General features: G+C 38.1%; 1 protein-coding gene across 2 annotated transcripts in view; it reads left to right on the top strand.

Moving 5' to 3' along the window:
- DNAH12 (dynein axonemal heavy chain 12) overlaps nt 1-25,067 on the top strand; it is a 219,043-nt gene that overhangs the window by 133,560 nt on the left and 60,416 nt on the right. For both annotated transcript variants that reach the window (XM_086697846.1, XM_086697845.1), the window contains 11 exons: nt 5,197-5,391; nt 12,230-12,363; nt 14,399-14,561; nt 15,300-15,380; nt 15,979-16,159; nt 17,413-17,540; nt 19,598-19,687; nt 20,281-20,421; nt 22,332-22,573; nt 23,617-23,764; nt 24,318-24,463. In XM_086697846.1, the coding sequence (XP_086553972.1) occupies nt 5,197-5,391; nt 12,230-12,363; nt 14,399-14,561; nt 15,300-15,380; nt 15,979-16,159; nt 17,413-17,540; nt 19,598-19,687; nt 20,281-20,421; nt 22,332-22,573; nt 23,617-23,764; nt 24,318-24,463 (1,649 nt within the window). The remainder of the gene's footprint in view (nt 1-5,196; nt 5,392-12,229; nt 12,364-14,398; nt 14,562-15,299; nt 15,381-15,978; nt 16,160-17,412; nt 17,541-19,597; nt 19,688-20,280; nt 20,422-22,331; nt 22,574-23,616; nt 23,765-24,317; nt 24,464-25,067) is intronic.

Consider the following 25,067-nt stretch of genomic DNA (forward strand, 5'->3'; position numbering starts at 1 on the left):
TTTAACATATAGTGTGATAATAATTTCAGGAATAGATTTTAGTGATTCATCACTTACATATAACACCCAGTGCTAATCCCAACAAGTGTCCTCCTTAATGCCCTTACTCCTTTAGCCCTTTCCCCCACCCAGCACCCACCAGCAACCCTCAGTTTGTTCTCTGTATTTAAGAGTCTCTTAGGATTTGTCTCCCTCTCTGTTTTTATATTATTTTTGCTTTCTTTCCCTTATGTTCATCTGTTTTGTATCTTAAATTCCACATATGAGTGAAGTCATATGATATTTGTCTTTCTCTGGCTGACTAATTTCACTTAGCATAATACACTCTAGTTCCATCTACATTGTTACAAATGGCAAGATTTCATTCTTTTTGATCGCTGAGTAATATTCCAGTGTGTGTGTGTGTGTGTGTGTGTGTGTGTGTGTGTGTACCACATCTTTTTTATCCATTCATAAGTCGATGGACATTTGGGCTCTTTCCATACTTGGGCTATTGTTGATAGTGCTGCTATAAACATTGGGGTGCATGTGCCCCTTTGAAACAGCATATCTGTATCCCTTGGATAAGTACCTAGTAATGCAATTTCTGGGTCATACAGTAGTTCTATTTTTAATTTTTTGAGGAACCTCCATATTGTCTTCCAGAGTGGCTGCACCAGTTTGCATTCCCTGACCAGCAGTGCAAAAGGGTTCCTCTTTCTCTGCATCCTTGCCAACATCTGTTGTTGCCTGAGTTTGTTAATTTTAGCCATTATGACAGGTGTGAGGTGGTATCTCATTGTGGTTTTGATTTGTATTTCCCTGATGATGAGTGATCTTGAGCATCTTTTCTTGTGTCTATTAGTCATCTGGATGTCTTCTTTGGAAAAGTGTCTATTCATGTCTTTTGCCCATTTCTTCACTGGATTATTTGCTTTTGGGGTGGTAAGTTTGAGAGGTTCTTTATAGATTTTGGATATTAACCCTTTATCTGATATTGTTATTTGCAAATATCTTCTCCCATTCTGTCGGTTGCCTTTTAGTTTTGATAATTATTTCCTTCACTGTGCAGAAGCTTTGTATCTTGATGAGGTCCCAATAGTTCATTTTTGCTTTTGTTTCCCTTGCCTCCAGAGACATGTTGAGTAAAAAGTTCCTGTGGCCAAGGTCAAAGAGGTTGCTGCCTGTTTTCTCCTCTAAGATTTTGATGCTTCCTGTCTTACATTGAGGTCTTTCATCCATTTTGAGTTTATTTTTGTGTATGGTGTAAGAAAGTGGTCCAGGTTCATTCTTCTGCATGTCGCTGTCCAGTTTTCCCAGCACCATTTGCTGGAGAGGCTATCTTTTTTCCATTGGATATTCTTTCCTGCATTGTCAAAGATAAGTTACCCATACTTTTGTGGGTCCGTTTCTGGGTTCTCTATTCTGTTCCATTGATGAGTGTCCGTTCTTGTGGCAAAACCATACTGTCTTGATGATTACAGCTTTGTAATACAGCTTAAAGTCCAGAATTGTGATGCCTCCTGCTTTGGTTTTCTTTTTCAGGATTGCTTTGGGTATTTGGGGTCTTTTCAGGTTCCATACAAATTTTAGGATTGTTTGTTCTAGCTCTGTGAAGAATGCTGGTGTTATTTTAATAAGAATTGCTGCTTCAGTATTTTTTTGTGGTATGATCCAGCAGTGACCTTAAGAACTTCTTTCCTTCCATGGGGCGCCTGGGTGGCGCAGTCGGTTAGGCGTCCGACTTCAGCCAGGTCACGATCTCACAGTCCGTGAGTTCGAGCCCTGCGTCGGGCTCTGGGCTGATGGCTCAGAGCCTGGAGCCTGTTTCCGATTCTGTGTCTCCCTCTCTCTCTGCCCCTCCCCCATTCATGCTCTGTCTCTTTCTGTCCCAAAAATAAATAAACGTTGAAAAAAAAATTAAAAAAAAAAAAAAAAAAAAAGAACTTCTTTCCTTCACATTCCAAGTCTAGGAACATCATATCAATTCATCCACAAAGAAGTAGCCATAGTTAGAATTCAAAAGTACTGAAATACATCCCTGTTTCTCTTTGCTTTATGCTGACCTTTTAAAATAGAAAAGGTAAGGGGCACCTGGGTGGTTCAGTCAGTTAAGTGTCTGACTCTTGGTTTTGGCTCAGTTCATGACCTCATGGTTCATGAGTTTGAGCCCCATGTTGGGGTCTGCACTGACAGTGTGGAGCCTGCTTGGGACTCTCTCTCTCCCTCTCTCTCTGCCCCTCTCCCACTCACTTGAGCGCATGTGTGCATGCACATTAACACACACACACAAACACACACACTCTCTCAAAATAAATAAACTTATTAGAAAAATAAAGTTGAAAAGGTAATATGAAAGAAGTTCTATAATTTCTTTCTATACTCTGTACTATCCTGTACATCCCCCTTTGAAGACTACGACTTAGGCTCTGCTTACTTTATCCCTCTGACAAAGATTTTAGTTTAAACCTCACTTCTGATAACTGGCCTGTATGGCTTGGACTTGACCCTGCTTAGAGAATACCTTTTAGACATGTCAGCACATGTCTCTGACTTCAGCAGTAGAGTTCCAGCCACAGACCTCCTTTCCAGACTATTTTTTCCACTGTTCTATTTGCCTTCCTTGCAGAATTAAATTATTTCAGTGTCTTCCTGAATAAAACAGTGACTTCTTAAAAAAAATTTTTTTTAAGTTTGTTTATTTTGAGAGAGAGAGCAAGCACAAGCAGGGGAAGGGCAGAGAGAAGGAGAGACAGGATCCCAAATAGGCTCCATGCCATCAGCACAGAGCCCAGTGTGGGGTTTGAATGCATGAACAGTGAGATATATGACCTGAGCCGAGATCAAGATTCAGACTCTTAATGGACTCTGTCACCCAGGTGCCCCAAAACAGGGACTTCTTATTCGCCACACTTAGTGATATTTTCTCATTTCCTTTTTACAATTCTCATTCATATTTCATGTAATTCATTATTCTCTTAAGTTTTTATTTTTATATACTTAGAGAGAGAGCACACATAGGGGTTGGGCAGAGAGAGAGGGAGAGAGAGACTCCCAAGCAGTCTTCATGTTCTGATAGAGCCTGACACAGGGCTTGATCTCACAAACCGTGAGATCTATTCTTTAGCTTACACTAAGGTTCACTCTTTGTGTTGTACATTCTATGGGTTTTGACAAATGAATATTGATGTGTATTCACCATTAAGTGTCATACAGAATAGGTTCCCTGACATAAAAATGCAATGGGTTCCACCTATTTATGTCTCTCTTCCTCCCCTGAACCCCTACCAACCTCTGCTCTTTTTTATGGTCTCCATAATTTTAGCTTTTCCAGAATGTTACATAGTTGGAATCATACAGTATGTAGCTTTTTTAGATTGGCTTCTTTCAGTTAACAGTCTGCATTTAAGGTTCTTCCATATCTTTTTATGGCTTGATAGCTCATTTATTTTTTATCACTGAATGGTATTCCATTGATTGAAAGTATCACAGTTTATTTATCCGTTTACCTATTGGAGGACATCTTGGTTGCTTCCAAGTTTGGGCAATTATGAATGAAGCTGCTATAAACCTTTGTGTGCAGGTTTTTGTGTGAACATAAGTTTCAATTCTACTTTCCCTTGACTGTTGTGAAATTTTACTCCATTTATCTAATTTTTTCAGTAGCTGCTCATTTTCTTACACCCCTGAATCAGTCCTGTTCACAAAATATATGTGTGTGGGGCGGGGGGGTGGGGGGGGGACTATTCTCCTACAGACAGCTTACCTACCTAGAAGCATTAACCATTATTTCTATGTAAATAACCCCCATACCTAAATTACCATCCTAGCTCTTTTCGCCAACTTTTGTTCTGCAGTTACAACCATATATTACCTTTCTCTATTTGCATCTCGAGTATTAACTCAGACTTAATGCAGGTAGACCACCTGAACATAATTTTGTAGACTAACACTGATCATAATAATCATAATTTGAGAATTACTCTCATAATGCATATACAGAGTCAATTTATAATTTTCCATGAAGATAGATATCCCATAAAGCAGAACATATCTACAATAGAGAATTCTTTGAGAAATCAATTCCTTGCAGTAGCAACAGAACTTATATGATCATTGTGACCATTCCTTATATCTGCTATCAAAACATTTTTTAAAATCTATTTATAAGATAATTTATTGACTATGAAATTTTTTTGTGCTCTGAACAAGGAGAAAGGCAGGATATGAAGTAAAAGCTAACAGTCACTTAACTATGCAGCAAGAACTATTGCATGTGTTCATGTGTAATAACTCAATTGATCCTTCAACAACCCTCTGATATAGGTACTCTTTTGGCCATTTTACAGATGAGGAAATTAGGTTACAGAGAGGTTAAATAACCTGCCCGAAGGGCACATAGGTAATAAACTGCAGGCTGTGACCTGAATTCAAGAAGTTTGGTTTTGGAACCATGATGCCCAAAGTCGTGTAGAGATAAAGAAAGTTAAAAGTCCCCCATAATCTCATTATCAGACAACCCTATTAACATTTTTTAAATATAACAATGTTGTAAGAATAAAGTTAGAGTTCAAATAGCATAAAAATGTCCAGAATGAAAAAAAAGAATGATACAAACCAAAAAAAAGTCCAAAACAAAAAGTGAAAGCTTTCTTCTCATACTCCCCCTTAAGTCCATCTCACCAAAAGTAACTATTGTTAATAGTTTCTGTGATTACTTTCATAAACCGGTGTGTATGTACTCGCACATGCACCTATGTATTCTTTTAACAAAGATCATATTACACACTGTTGCATAACTTGTTTTCTTTTCACTTATTTTATCTTGCTGATCTTGCCATAGCACATTCATCAATGCATTTCATTTAACAGTTGTATAAAATTTACAACCTATGAATGCTTTATAATGTTTTTAACTGGACACTTCGGTTGTTTAGGTTTTTCCTCTTAGAAGCAACATTGAATTATAGTCCTATACATATATCATGGTGAACTTTTTGTGAGTACCTTTATAAGTTAAATTCTTGACAGATATTTATTTTCAAATTATAGAATTATGGAGTTGGAAGAAGTACAAACTATATCAAAGTCACTTTATTGATATAAAAACTTTAAAGATATTTACAAGGGGAATAGTAAAAATTCTTAACATTCCGGTAGTTATTAATCTCATTATCAGATTGTCTGGTTTTGTTTACAAGGTTTTTATTTCCCTAGGGTGTTCGTCCTGTAGCTCAGGCTGGCAGTAAACACTATGAACTCAGTCCCTTGGCCCTGTTTGCATTCTTTGTGAATCGCTGCAAAGATAATCTTCATGTTGTAGTGGCCTTTAGCCCCATTGGAGATGCTTTTCGGAATCGCTTGAGACAGTTCCCATCCCTCATCAACTGCTGTACCATTGACTGGTTTCAGGTTTGTAATTTGGGGGCAGAGGGGTGGGGGGAATGGGCAACTAAATCTTTTAGAATTTTTCTGAAATCTTACTCAAGCTCTATTGATACACATTTAGCACATGTTTGTTTCTTGATTGCTTGCTCTAATGACAGGCATAGTGCTCGGTGCCAGGGACTGATAAGTCTACATGATCCCCACAAGGAGCTCACATTCTAGACTGGAAGATAGAAAAGGCAGTTGGTAAAGGAGTCATCACAATCATATAAAAGAGCTATAACCTTGGTGTGGAAAAGATGTACTTATTAAGACAGTGAATCTCTAAACTATGAAAATGAAATACATAGAGGAGGAGTGTATTAGTAACCAAGAGAATGTATTACACACACACACACACACATACACGCACACACACATATATATGTCTAAAAAGATATATAGGTAGATCTATATCTGTTGATATTGATATCTATATCTATCTATACATGTATTTATTATAAGTAACTGGCTCACATGATTATGGAGGCTGACAAGTTCAAACATCTGCAGCCAGCAAGCTGGAGACCCAAGAGAACTAATGGTGTAAGTTCCAGTCTGAAGGCCAGCAGGCTTGAGATCCAGGAAGAGCCAATGTTTCCATTGGAGTCCAAAGGCAGGAAAAAACTGAAGGCAGTCAGGCAGAAGGAGTTCCCCTTATTCTGGGGGGGTGTAGGAATGTTCAGTATTTTTATTCTCTTCAGACCTTCAATTGATTAGATGAGACCCATTCACATGAGGGAGGGTAGTCTGCTTTACTTAGTCTATTAATTTGAATATTAAACTCCTCCTAAAGCACACTTCATAGAAATATCCAGTGTAATGTTTGACCAGATATCTGGGCACCTGGTGGCCCATAGTAAAATTGACACTTAAAACTAACCATCACAAGGGTATAGTAAGTGCAAAGGGAGAACAGTGAGGCGGGCATGTCTCATTAGGGCAAATGCATATAGTTTGGTACAGGTGACTGGCACTGAGGATAGCAGGAGTTAAGCTGGAGTTTTGAGTTGGTGCCAAGTCATATAGAATTTATGAATGTGCCTAGGAATTTGGTTTTGCACCAAAGACATTGTGGGGGCATTAACATATATTTAGCTAACATATTTAGAGGAAAAAATCCAAATACTTGGAGGCTATATGGGATGGTTTGGAATAGGGCAAAACAAGAGACAGGAAGACCAACTGAGTGGACATTTCAGTCAAGCCAGCAGCAAATGATGAAGGCTGCCACTTCACTTAACCTTAAGGCAGGTTGTCACTGCCTGTGTAAGACCATAAAGTACTTATGCTCTTGAGAATAGTAGCTCATGCACCGGATGTTGTATGGAAACCAGCTTGTCAATAAATTATGTTAAAAAAAAATAGTAGCTCATGGTATCTTCTATTTAATTGTTTTATGTCCAAAAGAATGTGGACTATAGATTGACCCTGGATAATTTATTTTAATTAATTAATTAATTTTTAATGTTTATATTTATTTTTGAGACAGAGCATGAGCAGAGGAGGGACAGAAAGAGGGAGACACAGAATGTGAAGCAGGCTCCAGGCTCTGAGCTGTCAGCACAGAGCCCGATGTGGGGCTTGAACTCATCAACTGCAAGATCATGACCTGAGCTGAAGTTGGACACTCAAACAACTGAGCCACCAGGTATCCTGGACAATTTCTTTTAAAAATAAATTTCTTTGGGGGCGCCTGAGTTGCTCAGTTGGTTAAGCGTCCAACTTTGGCTCAGGTCATGATCTCACAGTTCATGAGTTCAAGCCCCGCGTTGGGCTCTGTGCTGACAGTTCAGAGCCTGGAGCCTGCTTCAGATGCTGTGTCTCCCTCTCTCTCTGCCCCTCCCCTCTCATGCTCTGTCTGTCTTAAAAATAATTAAAACATTAAAAAAATTTAAAAAAAAAAAAGTTTCTTTGGGCATGTGGGTGGTTCAGTCGGTTGAGTGTCCAACTTCGGCTCAGGTCACGATCTCAGGGTCTGTGGGTTCCAGCCCTGTGTTGGGCTCTGTGCTGACAGCTCAGAGCCCGGAGCCTGACTCAGATTGTGTCTCCTTCTCTCTGCCCCTCCCCCACTCGTGCTCTGTCTCTGTCTCTGTCTCTCTCTCTCAAAAATAAATAAACATTAAAATAAATTAAAAATAAATTTCTGGTGCTAATTTGTTTTATTCTCTTTTACCTATTTATCAGTTGCAAAACTAGTTCTGCCTTGTTTTTTAAAATATTTTTTAATGTTTATTCAGTTTTGAGAGACAGAGCACAAGTGGGGGAGGGGCAGAAAGAGAGAAAGACACAGAATCCAAAGCAGGCTCCAGGCTCTGAGCTGTCAGCACAGAACCCAATGCGGGGCTTGAACCCACAGTCCAGGAGATCATTCATGACCTGAGCCAAAGTTGGATGCTTAACTGACTGAGCCACCCAGGCGCCCCAACTAGTTTATCCCTTTTGAGGACTGTACATATGTTTAGCTAGTGGATATTTTAGTGTTTATACAATAATAAAAGTTGTGTGAAACAATTTTGATTTATGTAAACTGTATCTTAATATTATATCTATTAAGCAGCCAAAAACCAACCCAACTCTGTCCAACCATAAATTTTTCTTTCGTGAAATCTTATAAGGATAGTTGGCTACTTCTGAATATCTTTGTCATAACCATAGACTTTGTATTCTATTATAAGCGATTCATAGCTGTTGAGAAAATTTTTTTAAAAGAGGGAGCTGGGAGTTGCAAATAGATAAGGGAATTTAGGTGGGTAACAGAGGAATAAAGGTTTTGCAGTGAAACAGTGGGGGATAGAGGATCTGTGTCACAATGATGCTAATGGCGTTGTCTGGGGCCGGGGTCTGTGAAGTTCAGGAAGTGAGTATAAACCACTATGTGTCCCATAGCTCAGGACAGCATTGAATTTTTGGCTAGATCTTTTTTCTTTTTTTTTTTTTTTTTTATATTTATTTTGAGAGAGAGCACACAAGTGGGGGGAAGGAACAGAGAGAGAGGGGGAGAGAGAATCCCAAACAGAGGCTCAAACTCACAAAGCATGAGATCATGGCCTGAGCCAAAAATCAAGAGGCAGACGCTTAACCAACTGAGGCACCCAGGAGCCCTGGCCAGATCTTTAGTCTCAAAGTAGCGTGTGTACTTACCAGGGGTACCAAAGAAATTCAGATGATAAGGGAAGGAATTACTGGAATATTCATTCATTTTTGTATGAAATATTTTATATGGATTAACAGTCTACTCCTACTCAGTTTGTATGTCAGATGACCATATGTCATAGATAGTATGTAAGGTGCCCTGAGGGATCCCTGTGATAAACTGAAAATTGAAGATGTAATATAATGAAGATCTAAATGGATTTAAGAAAATGGCATAAACCAGCATGAGCTAGCTTGAGCTCTGTGTCAGCCACATCTTGAGGCAAAAGCAGTGACTACTTAACAAGATCTGACAAGATATTGGTTAGAACATATTTAAGAAGGCTGTCTAAAATATGGATTTATACTGACCATTTAAACAACAAATCTTATCCCCAGGGCGTATCATACCTTGCAATATTAGCTCATGATGTTTTCCTGTCAGTAGCCATTTTCTACCCACTCCATCCTTGTCTATAGAATTCTGATTTTGTCTGGAAAATCACCCTCCATGTAGTCCTGTATCACAGGGATTGATTTCTGGCTCGTCCAAGTCATTTTTGGTGCTCTCACGCCTCCTACTGTTGATTGGTTTATACATGAGCCTATTCATGACCTACTCCTTGCCAATGGATCCTGAATTCAAGTCTGTTGGGAAGCTTTGGGGATTAGTGTAAGAAGAGTATAACTCTTCACTATAAGAAGTGTTACATGGTAGGAAAAGGGCCTTTTCTGTCTCTCAAACTTGTTGTTTGAGGATGTAATGTCCATAGCTGCAACAGTCCTCTTGCCACCAAGATGGGGCAAGCCCAAGGGTAAAATAAAGTACATGGAGAATGGGAGAGCAAAAGGCTGGAAAGAACTGGATCCTTGATATGACTAAGCTTCTAAATTAAGCAGCTCTGGAAGTACTCTACTTCTAGACTTCTTATTGTATACAATGATACATTCCCTCTGAAGACACAGTAAGACTGGTTTCTGTCACTGTGGCCATAAATATTCTAACTAGTACAGATAGTTATTAAACTTTCATGATTAGCAGGATAATTTTAAAAAAAAGCACCCAGAACACAAAGATAAACCTTTGTAATGTTTTCAGTGATGTATGACTCCTATGACATTCACTTACTCTGGCATTTTACAAAAATTCACTGATCTCAATCTTTAGAAGCCTCTTTGAAAAATTTGTTAGTATATCGGGGCGCCTGGGTGGCGCAGTCGGTTAAGCGTCCGACTTCAGCCGGGTCACGATCTCGCGGTCCGTGAGTTCGAGCCCCCCGTCGGGCTCTGGGCTGATGGCTCAGAGCCTGGAGCCTGTTTCCGATTCTGTGTCTCCCTCTCTCTCTGCCCCTCCCCCGTTCATGCTCTGTCTCTCTCTGTCCCAAAAATAAATAAACGTTGAAAAAAAAAAATTAAAAAAAAAAAAGTTTAAAAAAAAAAGAAAAATTTGTTAGTATAACATGAATACAATCTGTTAGTAAACTTGCATATACTGGCAGTGTGTGTTTAAAACTTTTTTTACTAATGGTGTACTAGGTCAAAAAAGTTTGAATTTCACTAGAATGGAGGGCCAGACACTGAGAAAAATTGACCTTAAAATGAATATTGTCTGACACAAAGGAAAATAATTACAAGCATCTTGTTGAATCTAAATGAAATTTGGAAAATACTCTAATGAGCAAGTAAAAATTAATTGCTCATTTAGCATAAATTATTTCATCGAATAATATTTGGAATCATTATTGACAGGTGCTGTCTTAGGTACTGAATAACAGCAGGGAGAAAAAGTCCTTTCATGGATTTTACATTTTAGTGGTCAGGGGAAACAGACAATGAACAAATGGACAAAAAAATTTACGTTGTGTGCTTTTAAGTGCTAAGAAGAAAATTCAGGACCAGGAAGAGAGAAATGAGGAAAGGAGTGGTGTTTTCCAATGAGTGCTCTGGGAAGACCTTCCTAATAAGTTGGCCTTTCTGCAGAGATGTGACGGAGAACCACATCAAAGGTCTAGGTGAGGAGGGTTCTAGTCAGAGGGAATAGCAAGACCCAAGGCCCAGATGCAGGAACACAGGTGGCACGTTCCAGGAAAAGCAGAGGAATCCTTTCACTGAGACTGGGAAGGCTGGAGAAGAAGCAAATTTGGGGGGAAGAAAATCAAAAGTTCAGCTCTGGATGTCATAACAGGAATTATGATGGACTGCTAATAACAGAAACCCAAGCTAAATGTATGAAGTTTTTCTCTCTCATAGAAGAAAATCTGAAGGTAAGAAGACTGGGCTTTTATGGCTTGACAAAGTCATCAGAATCTAAGGTTCTTTCTTCTTTACTATCCTTAACATGTGGTTTCTACCCTCAAATTCATCGTATGGTCTAAGGTGGCTGCTGGAGCTCCAACTTCCACATCTGTGTCCCAGGAAAGAAATAGAATAATAGAAGGTTAGGGCAAAACTGACACACTTTGCACCTGTCAGAAAGGCTAAAATTAACAACACAGGAAACAACAGACGTTAGTGAGGATGGGGATAAAGGGGAACTCTCTTACACTGTTGGTGGGAATGCAAACAAGTGCAGCCACTCTGTAAAACAGTATGGAGGTTCCTCAAAAAGTTAGAAATAGAACTACCCTATAATCCAGTAATTATACTTACTAGGTATTTTCCCAAAGGATACAAAAATACTGATTTGAAGGGGTGCATGCACCCCAATGTTTATAGCAGCATTATCTACAATAGTCAAAGCTTGGAAGCAGCCCAAGTGTCCATTGACTGATGATTGGATAAAGAAGCTGTGGTACATATATACAATGAAATATTACTCAGCCATCAAAAGGGATGACATCTGCCATTTGCAATGACACGGATGGAGCTGGAGAGTATTATGCTAAGTGAAATAAGACAGAGAAAAACAAATACCATAAAATTTCATTCATATGAAATTTAAGAAACAAATGAGCACAGGGGGAAAAAAGAGACAAACCAAGAAACAGACTCTTAATTATAGGGAACAAACATGGTTATTAGAGGGGAGGTGGGGGGGGGGATGGGTGAAATAGGCGATGGGGATTAAGGGGTGCACTTGTGATGAGCACTGGGTGTTGTATGGAAGTGTTAAATCACTACATTGTACGCCTGAAGCTAATGTTGCACTGTATGTTAACTAATTGGAATTTAAATAAAAACCTTTTTAAAAAGGGATACATACCAGCTCTAACCCTTTAAAGAGCCTTTCCTGAGGTTCCCACCCAACAACTGCTTATATGCCTTAATCTGCTCTGAATTGCAGGGGAATCTAGGCAATGTGGTCTTTTAGCTGGGCCTATTGCCATCTAGAATAAAATTGGAGTCCTTAGGAAAAAGAGCTGACAGGTATTAGGTGGGCAACTAGCAGCCTCTGCCATTGTCATGCTAACTTTGGGATGTCTACTAGATGTCCAAATGGAAGAGTTAGGAAAGCAGTGTAATGTATTCTTGTTATGTAAAATATCATTGATGCTTCCTTTATATTTGCTCTTTAATTATAAACTCTTTCATAGATTTAGTTGTGACCTCAGTCCACCTAATTCTATTTTTCCAATTAAGGTTTTAATTTGCTTAACCCCAAATTCTTTTCATCCAGGAAGACACTTACATAGTTGGAGTGGGACTACCCATCTTAAATGTCTTAAGTTTTTCTTTTTCTTATTTTTAGCCATGGCCTGAAGATGCCCTTGAACTTGTAGCTATGAAATTCTTAGAAACACTGGAGCTTACTGAGGTTGAAAGACGAGAGATAGTTCCAATCTGCAAACACTTTCACACTACCATTATGGATCTTTCAGAAAGGTTAATATTAATAAATTTTAAAATGACAATAATGCCTTATATTTTAACATGTCTCTCTCTGTGAAAAGCTCAAAATTTCAATAGGATTTCTATGTCTTCCAAACATTTCTGATCATTTAATTAAGATCTCAGCTTGCAATAGAATAGAAAACTACTTAATTTAGGTTTAAGGAAAAGGGGAGAATTTATTATAAAGATACAAGGGTATCTCACAAAGCTTAAGAAAAAGAATACAGCTGGATCACAGATACACTGGAAACAAGAGTTAGAAAGTCATCCTAAACCCAGAAATATCTTTTCTCTGTTTCTCATCCTATTTTGCCTCCCTTTTCTGATTCTTTCTCTTTGTAGACTGTATTTTCCTTCTTTTTCTTTTTTTTTTTTTGCATTTATTTGACTTTTTTCCACTTTTATTGACATTATTGATATAACATTATATAAATTTAACAGGTACAGCCTAATGATTTGATATATGTATATAATGTGAAATTATTACTACAATAAGTTTAGTTAACATTCTTCTCAATTTTTTCTTGTGATGAGAACTTTTAAAATCTACTCTCTTAGCAAGTTTCAAACACATAATACAGTATTGTTAACCATAGTTACCATAGGGCACATTACATCCCCAGAACTTATTAACCTTGTAATTGGAAGTTTGTATCTTTTGACCACATTCATCCATTTCCCCCACCCCCTACCCTCTGCCTCTGGAACCACTAGTTTATTCTCCATGTCTATGAGTTCTAGTTCTCCTCCTCCTCCTCCTCCTCTTCTTCCTCCTCCTCCTTCTTCTTTAGGTTCCACATATAAATATATAAATGAGATCATATGTATTTGGCAGACTGAGTTTTCTACATCTCCTTGCATGTGGAGGAAATTGTCTGCCTCTTGATTCTCAAGTTTACTTCTTGCAATTCCACCAACAGGCAGGCAGATTGGCTGTTTCCAGCTCCCTGTTCTAAATTTATCCCAAAATGTGATAAGCCTCATTTGTGTCCAGTGCCCAACCCTAGTCTAATCAGCTGTGGTTAAAGTGGCAGGTTTCAGAGAACAAACATTGCTGATGGAGCACTGGATGGAAGTTTTCAGAAAAGGGAAGAGGGGTGGTGGGCTGTGGATAACTCAGAAGTATCTATTTCATCTCTGTTCATCTCTGACACCCTCATTTCAAAAGTATGTAAAGCCAAGCGCTCATAGTATATTGCCTATCCAGAATCATACAGCCTTGTGGCATAGTTGGATTGGACGGGTGCACCAAGCAGTGGGCTCTACTCTGTGTACTTGCCATGAAACAATGTTGCTTCCATTGTTTCCATGTGTTATGTGTAGTAGTTTTACGCTTCTGGCCATACTCCACTCAGCCAAAGTGACAACACTTTGTGCAAGGAATGGGGACTCGTCCTTGCTATCCTATCTGCAACACCTCTCCCTATGACACTTCCCTACCTTACACAGTATCTTGAGTCCCTTACAGTGCTAGTTCCTCCTAGCTTATGACACATATAAAAAGGCCTGTATCTTTCTTGTTCTTGCTCACCTTTGATACCCATCTTTGGTGATTTGTGCTTTTTTTTTTTTTTTTTATTAAATTTTTTTTTTTCAACGTTTATTTATTTTTGGGACAGAGAGAGACAGAGCACGAACGGGGGAGGGGCAGAGAGAGAGGGAGACACAGAATCGGAAACAGGCTCCAGGCTCTGAGCCATCAGCCCAGAGCCTGACGCGGGGCTCGAACTCCCGGACCGCGAGATCGTGACCTGGCTGAAGTCGGACGCCTAACCGACTGCGCCACCCAGGCGCCCCAATTTGTGCTTTTTAAATACTTCATTGCTATTTGATATTTTGCAGATAAGAAATCAGGGCATGCTTATGTGGAGAATTCTTAGAATGTTATAAAGTTTAAGAACTCAGCAGCTTCTGAATGAAATTAACCTTTATTCTTATAGGTTTGTTGTTGATGCTTTGTTGAATGCACTTCTTACTCTGTGCAACTCATTACTTTGGAGTAAGATATGTTATCTGTCTCTCTTAGGTTCTTGCAGCAGTTAGGACGGCATAACTATGTTACTGCTACTTCTTACCTCGAACTTATTGCCTCATTTCGACAGCTTTTGACTAAGAGGCGACAAGCTGTCATGGAAGCAAAACAGAGATATGTGAATGGGCTTGACAAATTAGCTTTTGCCGAGTCTCAGGTAAATTTGATGAGCTGCTCACAATGATAATATATAATTATAATTTTTCATTGGGAAATATAAGAAATCATAAATAACGAAGAGTTACAATTTATCAAGAATACATTATATGCCAGGCATTGTGTTATGTGCCTCACACACATTCCTTCAGTTATTCCTCATAACCACTCAGTGAGGTAGACACTAATGATCCTCATTTTACAAACGAGTTAAAGTCAGTTTTAGAGAAATTCACTAAGTTTCCCAGACTCAAATACAGACTTAAATAGTCCTGTTTTATTCTTAATTTTTTGGCATTTGGAGAGAATACAGGAAGTCTGAGTTTCCTTTTTTTATTGTAATATAAGGTTTTATTAAATATACGATTTTTTTAAATAAGTCAAGTGCTAGTAATACTTACTAGCATTAGTTCACTGTAAGCAATACAGGCTTGGGTGATTCATATGCACTGTATACCATGCATCATATAATAGGGACACTCCACCCTGCCACCTTTTTTCTATCTGCATTTATTCCATGACAACTGCATCCTCTCACAGCTCTGTCATATACGTGAGGAAGATAAAGTCTCTTGTGAAGAAAACTGGCATGGCTTTGTTTATCATATAAATAAGTGAGGGAAAAAGTTAAGGTTCACTGGCCCTAATGCTGTATGATACGCTTTATGTTTCAATTTTTTGTGGTTAGCTTCCGTAGCTCTTGTAGCTATGAAAACTTAATGACAAATTGTCTGTTTAGGTTGGAGAAATGAAAATGGAGCTTGTTCAATTACAGCCCAAATTGGAAGAAGCTAAAATTGAAAATGCACATATGATGCAGGTAGAGTATTCTGAGTTTTTAATTTTTTATTTATTTTTAATGTTTATTTTTTTTTGAGAGAGAGAGAGAGACAGAGCACGAGCAGGGGAGGAGCAGAGAGGGAGGGAGATTCAGAATCTGAAGCAGGCTCCAGACTCTGAGCTGTCAGCACAGAGCCCAATGCAGGACTCGAACCCACGAACCGTGAGATCATGACCTGAGCTGAAGTCAGACACTTAACCGACGAAGCCACCCAAGTGTCCCTATCGTGAGTTTTTAAAAATTGATGTCAGACGACAATTGAAATGTGTAAAATTAGCCTTGAAAATATGCCTTAATTTTTTGCCACTACACCACTAGATCTTAGGGGCCTTACCCTTTTCTACTGCCTGGCTATCTTCCGGAGTCCCACATGAGTTCTGTGGATTTTGAAAGGAAGCGGGAAGCCCATTATTCCGTTAGGTCCCATGTATTCGCATTTCTCCTCATTCTATCCTGGGACCTCCTGCCCTTCAGCATGATATGTTGAATTCCCTAATCTCCAAACATTCTTTTGCCTTTAGGAAGGAGAAAGCAATAGGATGTTGGAGGAATTGTCTTTGTTTTTTTCTTTCTTTAGATTATCGAGATAGAGTCTGCACAAGTGGAAGCAAAAAGAAAGTTTGTGAAATTAGATGAAGAGATAGCCAGTGGCAAGGCTGAGGAAGCCCAAGCTCTGAAAAATGAGTGTGAGAGTGACCTGGCTGAGGCAATTCCAGCCTTGGAAGCAGCCCTGTCTGCCCTGGATACACTCAAGGCAAGTGTTTGAATTCACTACCTTGCGTTTCGACAAACTAGGTCACAGGTCCCTGTTTCATTAGGTGTGGCTCTGTTCCGCTGGGTGGCACTTCACTCTAGATGACCACGAGCATTAATTTAAGTAACTGTTTATCACTGTGTGCCAAGGACTCTTAGCACTCCAACCTCTGAAACTCAGAGGATTCATGATGCCTTCAAACCTCGCCGATTAATATCATTGATATTAGGTTCCCTTTTCACTGAGAGTCTGTAGCCTTGTACTGTTCCTGGTATCAGGCTATATGAGTTAGGTTGCAGTTGCAGGGTAGAGAACTGTCTCTATTTAATACAAGCAGACAGGGATTCCTTAAAGGATTCCTTAGAGAATTCTGTAAATGGATTACACAAGTGTTGGAAGAGCTGAAGAAAGAGATCCAAGGCTGAACTGCCAGGAATGACTCCCAAAGACAAACTGAAATGGCCTACCAGAGGAACGATCCCTCTGAGTCAGAAGCCTGCAGAGCCACCCTCCAGAGCCTCCACTGTAACCTCTATCAGCAAACGAGGTGCCTCACACCCTGCCCATCGCCCTGTTTATTTAGTCAGAACTCTGGTATCATTCAGGTGATCTATGGCGGAACCCAATGACCACCCACAGCTCCATTTATGAGGAACTAAGATATATATATATAGTTGTTAGCTTTCCAGCAATTGCAAAGAATGTCAGAAGGATATTGGAATGGATGATATGTATGTGGATCTATTGTGTCTGTCATAACAATATATGTCTTTTTAGAAAATAAGTTTAAATTAGGGTCTACCTCTACTTCAGTTTTTTGGTAAAACTAATATATAAGTAAATATAGAATTAAGTCTTTATCTAACTTAGTGTTCTTAACCTGGGCTCAGTGTATGGGCTTGTTATATGATTGTATGCAAATTTTTTGTATACGTGCAAAAATATTTCTGGAGGCTTCATAGGTGTCAATATTCTCATGAGGATCTATGAACTCCCAAACATTTGAGAACCATTGGTCTTAATCTGTGCTGAATTTAAATTCTCTTTTATTAATTATTTTATAATTATGCAAAGCCAAAACCAGTTATAATTCCAAATGAAAATCAATGCTATGTTCTAACATAATTGTTGGAAATTACAGTAAATCAATTAATTTCCAACATAATTGATGTTATTCTCCAACATTAGTTTTTTAAATTCTCATTACTTAAAAATAAAGTACTCTGAGGGTACTCTGTTCTCTTTCAATTTAGCCAGCTGACATTACAATTGTGAAATCAATGAAGAATCCTCCGTCTGGTGTTAAATTAGTTATGGCTGCTATCTGTGTCATGAAAGATATAAAACCAGAAAAAATTTCAGATCCTTCAGGAACTGGAGGCAAGGTAATAACTAGACACAAATCTAAATCATATTCATGATTATACATAACACCTTGCAGTAACTATTATCAAATTAAATGTCAACAGTATCCAGTTCAGGAAAGAAACCTCGTTTTCCAGATTGGACAGATTCAGAAGAAAGTATGGAAAACACTATCTGCATGTATTCCAGGGTAAAGCGAAGGCAGTACAGCCTCAGAAAAATGTGCTTCCAATTGCTTCTGTTTCTTTTTCTGCCTGTGCAGTGTTACCTGCTATCACAGGGTGGGATTAAATAAACACTGAGGTTTGTGAGATGTTTCCAGCTAAGAGTCTCAGGAACTTTCTCGATAACCACATAGGTGTTATTTCAGAGCATTCAAAAAATTCTGCTGAGTTAAGCAATATAGTGAAGTTGTTCAAAGCATGCGTTATACAACCAGAATGTCTGTATTCAAAAATCCTGTCCTGCCAGCCATGTGACCTTGGGCAAGATACTTAATTAACCTTTGTGGAATTATTATAGTACATAATTATTATAGTACCTGCTGCACAAAGTTAATGTGAGGATTAGATTACACATATGGATAGATACATACAGATTATACATATAGGTAGATACATAAAGATTATACATACAGGTAGATACATATAGATTATACATATAGATAATACATATAAAGTTCTTATGTATAAAGCCTTATAAACAATAAGTTTGCAATAGATGTTAGCTGTTTTTTTTTTTTTAAATGTTTTTATTTTTGAGAGAGTATGAGTGGGGGAGGGGCGGAGAGAGAGGAAGACACAGAATCTGAAGCAGGCTCCAGGCTCTGAGCGGTCAGCACAGAGCCCGACGTGGGGCTTGAACTCACGGACTGTGAGATCATGACCTGAGCCGAAGTCAGACACTTAACCGACTGAGCCACCCAGGCACCCCATATGTTACCTGTTGTTATTATGATTATTAGTCAAGGTTATAGCCCTTAAAAAGGAAGGCATAACATCCATCCTAAACTAAATCTATGGACTTATTTTCTTTTCAGGCTTATTTATAGTACCTAGGTTTCAATTCCTGAATTGGGGAATTGGGATGTGTGTGTACATGCATAATAGAAAATAAATAGCTTCTTACTTTACCAAGTTATCTCATTTATATACACACTTACAACCCTACCTATCAGGATTCTGGAATTAAGAAAAAGGATGGTGAGCTACTTACTTAACATCTTTGCCAGCACAAGTACTATGTGCTTTATCCTAGAACTGGCGGAGTGATGTGTAATCTTTTTCTTCTTACTCTTCTTTATCTCACTTGGGGAGCCTAGGTGGGTGAGGCAGTCATCTATAAGAAAAATGTTTGCTACCTGTCTTAGTCCATTTGGGCTGCTATTACAAATTACCATACACTGGGGTGGCTTATATTTATATTTCTCATAGTTCTGGAGGCTGGGAATTCTGAGACCAAGGCTCCAGTAGATTCAGTGTCTGGTGGAAGGCCCACTTTCTGCTTTATAGATGGTTTGCTTTTCACATGGCAGAAGTAGGAGGGAGCTCTCTGAGGAATCTTTTATAAGGACACTAACCCCATTCGTGACCTAATCACCTCCTCACAATCCCACCTCCAAATACCATCACACTGGGGATTACGTTTCAACATACGAATTTTGATGGGGGAGGACACAATTGTCAGTCAATAGCACTACTTTTCTGGTTTGAAAGAATCAAGAGTAAAGGAAAACAAAACTGGAAATAATAAAAATACATTTTCTTATATGAAATTCTGATGGTGTTTATGCTAGTTGCTTTTCTTACATTTCCTAAAGAGAAATAATTGCATCATTTGCCCTTTCAATGTTTACTTTTTTATAATAAATTCAATGTATAAATACATGTTCATATTTTAAATGTTTGATGTGTTCAATATGTTCTTGGAGAGAGGAGTCTCTTTATTTCCAAATAAAGTTGATATTTTGAAAGTGTATGGTTTCTCTGGATAATACAGCTTAAACTTCAAGAAGAAAAATTTATATTGAGCATCTTTAATCGTACATTTAATACGTTTCCATAAATTTTATTTATAGATATTAGATTACTGGGGACCTAGCAAAAAGCTTCTGGGAGATATGAATTTCTTAAGAGAGTTGAGAGAATATGACAAGGACAACATTCCAGTGAGTTTCATTGGTTTTTTTGTATAACTTTGCCAAAGATGTATAAGATCTTTAACATTATGCAATGTTATATAAAACATAAGAGGATGGTCCATATTTAAGATTAAAAGAATGAAGGAATTATTGACTTTCTTATGAATTCTCATAATGAATAAAACTGCTGCTTCAGACCATTGAAAGTCATTTAATAAGTTACTATTTTAGTGTATTATTAACATGAAACAAGTCTCTGTCTTCTTAGAATAGTTTAATAAATCTGAAACACAAGTGTATGTGAGATAAAAAAGTATAGTGCACTTTTCCATCCAAACTTGTATTTATTTATGTCTAATTATTTTTTTCTCCTTTTTCCATATATCTTTCCAATCTCCAAAATTCTTAATTTTTTTTAGAGGAAACATCTTGCCTCGATGTCTATAATCTTGCATATTTTGCTCACAAATATGACTTGTGTTTCTGCTACAATACTTGACCTTGGTTTTTAAAGACAACATAACTTTCTTACACAACTTTTTGCTGTGCATGATTATTTTTTCATCTTATGATTGTATGATACATGTTGAAATTTTAAGATCTAAATGCTTGCTGTATAGGTGACTGTTATGCAGAAGATACGTGGCGAGTACCTAACAAACCCTGAATTTGACCCTTCTAAGATTGCGAAAGCTTCTTCTGCTGCTGAGGGTCTGTGTAAGTGGATCATGGCTATGGAAGTGTATGACAGAGTTGCAAAGGTATTTTGAGGATCAGTACATTCATTTTGTCTTGAAATATTCCCAGAAATTAAAATCTATGCCTATATTGACAAGTTAAGAAGTTTCTAGAAATGATACCAGCAAGAATTTGTCTTGCTACAGCACAAACGCCAGATGTTAAGTACCTAGTAGATGAAGAGAATACTTGTGTGTGACATAACCTTGCCAGGGCTAGTGTGAGTGGTAGCACTGTGGGAACAGGGGTGAATTGGCCAGACTGACCTATAGCTATAGAGACTTAGGGTATAAAAGAATTAGAGTTTCAGGAGCAAAGAAAACAAAACATCAAGGGCAAAGTGGCAGATTAAAAAGCTGATTCAAGGGGTCAAAAGTAGGAAGGTCCAGTAAAGTTAAGAGGTAGAGCATGGAAAGTTGCCCTGAAGCAATGGCATGCATTGATAGGGAAACTTTTATGGAGAATGGTTAAAAGCACTTTGTAACTTTGGCTAGCAAAGGGCCAGGGAAACACTGGCCTTGCCCTCTGTAGCTGGCAGAATTCTACTGAGGGAAGCAGGAAATACAAATAAAATGTCAGAGAAAAATACATGGTAGCAAGTGTTTAGAATAACCTCAGAGTATAGAATAAATGATCAGGCTGTCACAATTTGGAAACATACTCCTAATAAGATACATGTGCCTGTGGAGAGGTAGGGATTTTGATTGTTAGTTTCAGGGGAGTAGACTTGTCAAAGGAAAAGAAATTAGTTTTATCTGAGATATTCTTCATTGAGCATCGTGGGGAGAGGTCCCCATTGCAAATTTTGAGCTCTCAACCTAGCTCATCTCCACACATCTCCCAAGGCATGTGGAATAAGGCAGAGAAGCCAAGGCATTTACACTACGCTGCCATTTCAGTTCTGATGCAGCTGTCCCATGTTGTTAGGGAAGGGTTGGAGGGAGATATTCAGGAAGGTCTCCTCTGAAGTCAAAAGTAGAAAGTGGAGCTGCCTGCTTTCTCTCTATTTATTTAACACATTCCAGGATTTCAGCCCAAAGGAGAGAAAACAGGACATTTGGTGTCTGATCCCTGCCTCCTCCCTCCCTCTTTGCCATCAGCTTTGTTCATGGCAATGAACCAGAAGATACAGAACTTCCTTCTTTCAAACTGGCATATAGTCTTTTTGGTCATCTTCTAAATTCTTTTTCCCCATGGTTTAAAATACACTCCAGAATCAAGTTGGCCAAACCCCATTCTTGATATACTAATGAGCATAATAGGATAAGAACTTTAGAAAATCCCCTTTCTCTCAATAAAGTGTGGCTTTTCAAGACTTGTTGAGGAAAAGTTTGTTTTGGTAGTGAAACTGAACATCAAGGCTTTCTTTCTCTTTGTACCTGTTATCATAGTCTTAATCCCTCCAAGGCAAATGTATGCCTCGGCCAACTGGGAAAAAGACTACAGACTTGAAAATGCCACACACACACACACACACACACACACACACACACACACACACACACACACAGGCATATTCATATATTTTAAATATTTATAATCTCCGTTACATGTGTTTTCCTGTGTTTTTGGCAACAGTTGAATGGCAACTTCTCATTCTTTTGAGACATTTTGCTACGTATTGTACTGGTTTCGCTACATATTCTAACATATTGTTGGTCCAGAATAATTCATCTATTTTATAGATGATCGTTTGCTAGTCCAGAATGATTTATATGTTTTATATGACATATAAATATATTTTACTTTATTGGGGTAAAAAATACATAAGATTTAAGGCAAAATGCTTATTTTGCATAATTTATTATTATAAGTAACAAATGTATTTCTAATAATAATTAATCAACTTTTAACCCATAGTATCTGTAAAGGGTTATTTAGGTGTCTGTTTTACATAGCACACATCGTGGCTACATACATTATTCCCAAACAGGTAGTAGCTCCTAAGAAAGCCCGCTTAGCAGAAGCTCAGAAGTCCCTAGCTGAGACCATGGAGCTTTTGAATCAGAAGAGAGCAGAACTGGCAGAAGTAGAACATCATGTGGAAAATTTACAAAGAACATTTATCGAGAAAACTGAGGAAAAGGCTCGTTTAGAAGATCAGGTGGAACTCTGCGCTAAGAAACTAGAAAGAGCCTCAAAACTAATTGGAGGACTGGGTGGAGAAAAATCAAGGTCAGATTTCTGCTCACTTGAACAGTATTTTAGAAAGTCAGGCATGTATATGTTACTTTCTTTGGGTATTTATTATGATTACTGATTTGTAAATGGCTGGTTTAGAATGTGGGGCATTCTACAAGGCACTTGGCCAGGCTTCTCCAAACAATATATTAATGTCAAGGATGGTGTTTGCAACTTCCTTCTAAATGCTTTTTTTCTTAATTAGCAAAATAAGGCAAATGATCACTTTTAATCTAAGTGGTGAGTATGTGGGTCATCATTATATAATTTTTTTCCGATCTTATGTGTGTTCAAACTTTATTATAATGTTTGTAGTAGACATATGGCTCACTTTCTTGAAATTTATTTCAAAGAAGATATAACTGGATTGATCTAACTAAACCAGTTAGCTTTATTCTAATCTATTTATTCGTACTGACCAGCCAACTATCTCACTTATTAATTCTATATGTTGAATGAATAGCATGATAAGGTAATAGGCCTTTGACAGTATTTTGTAGTGCAGATTAGGTGGTTTTGAAATGCACTTTTTTACTGTAAAGCTTCATTAAATGGAAAAGAAAAACAACCTTAACAATAGTATGCCACTTAAACAATAGTATACCTAAACAATAATATACAACTTAAATGTATTTTTTGGTAATGAATTACAAATGTTTTTGTGTTTTACAGACTAACAATAAATACTGAAACAAATAACAGGGCTTCTAGACCAAATCATCCCGGAGAAAATTATTAGACAAAATGCTGGCCTGTTTTTATTTTTGTTCTTGTTTATTCTGAAGGGTCAAGTTCTGCAAGAAATGCCTAATAATCTAATAATGAAAGGTGGATTGTCATTCATATTGCATAGATATGGATTATAGCATTTCAGAACTAGAAGGGACCTAGCCTCCTCATTTTGTAGAGATAAGCAAAAGTCCAACATTTCATGACTTTTTGTTATAGAGTTTGGACTAGAAGCCCCTTACCCTTTCAAATGCTGTCTTCCATCATTCTCTATAGTGAGGCTGTTTTGCCTTTGGTTGATCTCACAGATGGTCTCAAGCTGCAGATGACCTTCAGGTGATATATGAAAATTTGACTGGTGACGTCTTAGTATCAGCAGGAGTAATAGCCTATCTTGGTGCTTTCACTTCTGGCTTTCGACAAACATGTACAGAAGATTGGAGTATGTTGTGCAAGGTAGTGCTTTCATATTTCATGAGTTTCTTTTTGAACATGCAAAGTATGTGTTGGGGTATCTTGGAGAAAAAGATGGTAATAAAAATGAAGAAGGGAAGAAATAGCTGGAAGTATGGGGTCTTGTTCTTTGCTTCTTGTTAGATCAGTAAAATGCTTTCATTGTCCAACTCGCAGCTTTTTCTATTTTTTAGAGTCATTAAATAATATCTAATGACAAATCAATAATTTTTTTTTAAACTGAGTTGAATCCTCAGCAGTTTTTTTTTTTTAAGTTTATTTATTTTTGAGACAGAGAGAGACAGACAGAGCATGAACGGGGGAGGGGCAGAGAGAGAGAGGGAGACACAGAATCGGAAGCAGGCTCCAGGCTTTGAGCCATCAGCCCAGAGCTCCACGCGGGGCTCGAACTCACGGACCGCAAGATCGTGACCTGAGCTGAAGTCGGACGCTTAACCGACTGAGCCACCCAGGTGCCCCGACAAATCAATAATTTTAAAAATATTTCAACCAACAAGAATAAGGGAAACATTAGATATTTGTTTATTTCTTACAGAAGAAAAGAATTCCATGTTCAGAGGAGTTCTCATTGAGTAAGACTCTGGGTGATCCAGTAAAAATTAGAGCCTGGAACATAGCTGGACTGCCAACAGATACTTTCTCAATAGATAATGGAGTGATTGTTAATAACTCCAGGCGTTGGTAAGGAGCATAAAGTATTTTTCAATGATTTTATTTGAAAGTAATTAAACATGGAGAAAAGTTGACAGGATTTTAAAGTAAGTACCTACATAACTGCCACCTCCTAGATTCTACAATTGACAGTTTATTATTCTTGCTGCTTTATCACATGTTTATCCATCGCTCCATCCATCCTCCAACTCATCCTGTTTCTACCTTTCAACATAAGTTGCAGATACGGTTATACTCCCCCCCACCCCGAATGCTTCAGCATGCATATCATTAACTTAAGTTGTTTTTGTTTGTTTTTCTTTCTTTTTTTTTAATGTTTATTTATTTTGAGAAAGAGAGAAACAGAGAGAGTGGGGGAGGAACAGAGAGAGAGGGAGAGAGAGAAGTCCAAGCAGGCTTCATGTGGAGTTCAGTGCAGAACCCAATGCAGGGTTCGATCCCACAATTGTGAGATCATGACCTGAGCCGAAATCAAGAGTAAGACACTAAACCGACTGAGCCACCCAGGTCCCCCATTTTTTTTTGAGGTAAAATTTATGTACAATGGAATACACAAGACTTAAGTATACCATTCAATGAGTTCCAACAAAAATGTACACTTGGTACAGATACA

This window comes from Puma concolor, chromosome A2 (genome assembly GCF_028749965.1).
Source record: "Puma concolor isolate L17-30 chromosome A2, mPumCon1.1.hap2, whole genome shotgun sequence".
NCBI lineage: Eukaryota > Metazoa > Chordata > Mammalia > Carnivora > Felidae > Puma > Puma concolor.